Genomic DNA, 4,828 nt, shown 5'->3' with positions numbered 1-4,828 from the left:
GCCCCAGGCGCCCCCCAGAAAGCCGGGTTCGGCCTGGGTCCGCCGGCACCAGTTTCGCCCCAAGCCGGCGAAAAACGAGTTTCTGGAGGCGCGACTGAACCGTTTTTTCGACACCGGCACGGCAAAATCGCATGGAGAGGACCTGTTGAAGACGCGGCTGGAGATGCTCTTACATCCCGTCCCGTCCCCGTCACTAGTTCGCCGGCGTCAACGTGCGTGCGTGTTCGCACACAGACACATGTGTATAATATTCCAAACACCACGCTACGCTACAAAAAACAAAAAACTGATCGTCCATCGTCGCCGTCCCACTCCACTCAAGCGGCGGACCCCACAACCACCTCAAAAACATACTACTAGTAGGCCCCACATTGAAGACGACATTAAACACTTCACCAACTAAACCTCTCATCATCGGTTCACTCGGCGGTACTGACCTCACCTGCACGCACGGCATATCCTATCCAGTATCCCATCGATGGCTCCGCCGCTCCTCCTCGCCCTGCTCCTCGCGGCGGCCGCCGTCGGCCTCGCATCCTCGGCCGCGACCGTGGTGTTCCCCAAGGAGGCGCTGCCGACCAGCTCCGGCTACCTCCCCGTCGACCCGTCCGCCAACGCCTCCCTCTTCTACGCCTTCTACGAGGCCAGCGCCCCGCTCGCCGACGCGCCGGCCGACACGCCGCTGCTCCTCTGGCTGCAGGGCGGGCCCGGCTGCTCGGGACTCATCGGCGACCTCTTCGAGCTCGGCCCCTACCTCGCCGCCCCCGACGGCGCCTCGCTCTCCCGCAACCCCTTCGCCTGGAACCGCCGCTTCGGGCTGCTCTTCCTCGACAGCCCGCTCGGCACCGGCTTCAGCGCCGCGCCCTCCCCCGCCCTCATCCCCACGGACCAGCCCGCCGTCGCCGCGCACATCCTCGCCGCGCTCCAGTCCTTCTTCGACGCCAGCCCGCCCTCCTTCCGCAAGCGCCCGTTCTTCCTCTCCGGCGAGAGCTACGCCGGCAAGTACGTCCCGGCCGCCGGGGCGCACATCTTCGCCGTGAACCCGACGCTGCCCGCGGGGCGGAGGGTCAACCTCCGCGGCGTCGCCATCGGGAACGGGCTCACGCACCCGGTCGCGCAGGTCGCCACGCACGCCGACTCGGCATACTTCACGGGGCTCGTCAACGCGCGGCAGCGCGGGGAGCTGGAGGCGCTGCAGGCGGAGGCGGTGGCGCTGACGAAGGCCGCGCGGTGGCGGGAGGCGTCGGACGCCCGGGGCCGCGTGCTCGACCGGCTGCAGAACGCCACGGGCCTCGCCACGCTCTACGACTACGCCAAGCAGCGGCCGTACGCGTCCGCGGGCGTCGGCAAGTTCGTCAACCGGCCGGAGGTCAAGGCGGCGCTGGGCGCGCGCCCGGACGTGACGTGGGAGGAGTGCAGCGACGCGGTGGGCGCGGCGATGCACGAGGACATCATGAAGAGCGTGCTGCCGGAGGTGGAGGCGCTGCTCCGGCAGACGCGCGTGCTGCTCTACCAGGGCATCCGCGACCTCCGGGACGGCGTCGTGTCGCAGGAGGCGTGGATGAAGGAGCTGCACTGGGGCGGCCTGCACGCGTTCCTGGACGCCGACCGCGCCGTGTGGCGGACCGGCGAAGGGGAGAAGCAGGAGCTCGCCGGGTACGTGCAGCGGTCGGGGGCGCTGACGCACGTGGTCGTGTACGGCGCCGGGCACCTCGTGCCGGCGGACAATGGGCGGGCCACGCAGGAGATGATCGAGGGCTGGGTCACGCAGACGGGCGTGTTCGGCAGCGGCATTAGGTCGCGCGGCCTGCTGCCGGCCGGCAACCCCATCAAGGCGACGGCGACCTGATGCTTCCAGCTTGACAAAGCTGCTTTCTTGCTGTGAAGAAAATGGTTCAGTAATAATGATTTCAGTCCCATCATCGAAAAAGTCAATTCTACACTACGAAACAATCCGAGCCAACAGAGTCAATCTCTTTAATGCCCAATTGATATAAAACAAAATTGATCTAGAAAAAGAACTAGAAGGACAACTTTGCCCGAAGAAAATATTTGGAAATGACAGGATGAAAAACTATACGAAAAATGATTTGTTTAATATCAGCGCAAACTATGTTTCGCATATTATTCCCAATTTCCGTGGTCCGCGAGGAAGCCGGAATGGCAATTTAGAAATCTACTAAAAGTGTTGTAGAGTGTCTGCTTTGGTCGCTAGAATGGTAGAGCCCAGAAGGGTGTTGTGAGTCGATGAAAAAGCCCGTCGTGGGCAAGGCCTATGTCATTGCAGTGTGTCGGACGGGGATCTTGCCCAACCTCCAAGAGTCCTGGAGCCACCGTTAGCCGTTCGTTGTCGATGCCAAGCGCAAACAACCATCCTCTCTCGCCCACCGGTGACACTGCACGGACGACAACCACTGACCGAACACCTAAACCACATGACCGGAAGGGTCAACGGGAAGCTGAGCCCACCGGTCGCCAATGTCACCATGGATGCCGTCAAGATGAGACTAGAGTGAGGCATTATTCTTGGATGCGTCGTCGCCATCACCGCCAGAACACAACGCTACCCACACGAAGCCTACCCTATCTATAGTCGAAGCCAAACCACCGAGGTTTCCATCCCTTCCAATTGCCGAAGCAAACAACAGAGGACGCACGGACCGGCGGCGTCGCCCATGAAGAAGGCAATGGTTTCGCCTATCCAGTCGCCTCTTCGGAGTGGTACACTAAATTTGGTACACACACGACTCGAGCTAGATTGAACTCTTTGATGTAATATAAACAAGTTTTGTTTCACTAAATTTAATTTTAGCTGATATGTTATGGCTTGAATTCGATACATGTGCACTTTGCACTTTAGGCCTTATGGTTTACTATACTTCTATCTCTGGACCATATATGTAGTCATAAACCAATAGTATTAATTTAAAGACAGATGTCTTAAGTAATAGCATAACTTCATTTAATTAGATAATTGTTTAGAATTTTTCATAGTTTTGCACAAAGCACAATTTAATACACAGTCATATGCAAGACATGGTTTGTAAATGTTAAAATTTTAAATTCCCTTGAATTTTAGCATGCGAGAATGCAATAATGATGCACAATTGATGTTTCTAAAACTTTTTTCTCTGTTTGCAGTGGAGGGCTGCACCCAACGTTTCGCACAATGTGTGCCTCCATGAGTATTATCATGTAGGAGGCATGTGGCTGGAGGAGGCTGATGGGCGGTGGACCGGGAAGGGAGAGAGAGAGAGAGAGAGAGAGAGAGAGAGAGAGAGAGAGAGAAGGGGGAGGGGGAGGAGGGAGGGGGAGAGAGAGAAGGTGTGAAGGTGGGTGTGCTATTGAGGTTCATGGTGACCGAGGGGGGTGGGGGGGGGGTGGATGGTGCCGCTCAGGGGGCTGGAGATTTGGTTACTAGGATGATAGTGGGCCAACTATAGGGCGCATATTACAATCCCATCCCATACCCAACTTACTCATGTGTGCCATGTCGGCATATAATCATGCCCGTGTGCATAAAAACCATGCCAAGCGCACAAACACCACACTTTCTTTTGACGGACCTGACGTTCCGAGGAGAAGAAGGGTGGTACCCGACAGGCAAGTCAACACACATATGGAAATATGTTACCTAATACTAAAACACAAAATTAAAATAAGATTTATGATATTATCAAACATAAATGACATCAGCAATTCAAACAAATGACTTCAAGAGGCCAAACGAAGGACTCCATGCACATGCCCACATCACAGAAATAAAAGTTTAGAAGTTAAATGGTTAGGGTCACATACGATAATATGGCACCACATGTCCGCTTGTCGGATCGAGTTTCGACATGCCCGTCAACACAGAGTTATATCCACGCCCTACCATGACTAGCCGCGTAGGGTTCAGACGCTGCCCATGGGCCAAAATATGTCGAAGCCCTGCCCATGTGGGTTTAATGCCATGGGTAAAAGTGCATGGAACACAATGGACATTTAAATGATATTTTAGGCTCAAAGTCACCGAGCCATGCAACGTATCAGGAACGATCATTGGTATTCTACAGCACCAACGGGACATCATTGGTATCAAGAACCATCAACTCGTCGACAATAGAGGTATGACACTGCTGGCAGGCTTGGACGTAGGCTTGTGCCTGGTACCTTTTGTATTTCTACTGAAACCTGGTGGATCCTATTTTCTCACATGAGCAAAAAATAGATGGGTTAATGCCCGCAGGCGGGGGAATTGGGTCGACCCCGTTCTCGCTAAGCGGCAACATAGATGGGATGACGCCCGCAGACGGGGGAATTTGCAAAGATGCTAGTCATTTTGTGGGCAATCTGGTGGACGAGGCAGAAGGCCAAACATGAGCAAGTTTTTTAGAGTACACTGTCCACAATGGCCTTCATAAATAAGTATATAGGGTGATCTTAACTCTTGGTGCTACAACGGAAGCAAATGAAAGTTGGTGTCTCGCAGCAGAGGCAAAGGAGATGGATTAAAGGGAGTAATGAAAATTAATGTAGATGTTGCTGTATCCCGAAGTGGCCACACATGAGCATGTTCGGCGATATGCAGAGATGACATAGGAATGTAGGATAGTTTGACTCCCGTGTCGCTCCCCGCAGCGGCCCGGGAGAACCCTATACCGCCGCCGCCGGCCACCTACCCACCCCTCCCTACCTCCCTTGCCGCCGCCGGAGTGCGTCGCCGGGCAAAGCCCGTGCGGCGTCGGCGGCGGCGGGGTCTTCTCCGTCTCGTGAGGTGCACGAGCTGCGCGGGGCGGCTCGGCCACGGGGATGTGGATCTCGACGAGGCGTCGTCGGGTTCCTG

The 4,828-nt window shown here is 55.8% G+C and overlaps 1 protein-coding gene across 1 annotated transcript; it reads left to right on the top strand.

The window, feature by feature from the left end:
• Positions 1-360: 360 nt before the first annotated feature.
• Positions 361-1,919, top strand: LOC125531202 (serine carboxypeptidase-like 50). Its single transcript, XM_048695614.1, has one exon. It carries the CDS (start codon positions 479-481, stop codon positions 1,847-1,849), a length of 1,371 nt encoding a protein of 456 aa, XP_048551571.1. The 5' UTR covers positions 361-478; the 3' UTR covers positions 1,850-1,919.
• Positions 1,920-4,828: the final 2,909 nt, after the last annotated feature.

The sequence above is a fragment of the Triticum urartu genome, chromosome 1 (genome assembly GCF_003073215.2).
Source record: "Triticum urartu cultivar G1812 chromosome 1, Tu2.1, whole genome shotgun sequence".
Classification (NCBI taxonomy): domain Eukaryota; kingdom Viridiplantae; phylum Streptophyta; class Magnoliopsida; order Poales; family Poaceae; genus Triticum; species Triticum urartu.
This window is presented reverse-complemented; position numbering and strand designations above follow the sequence as displayed.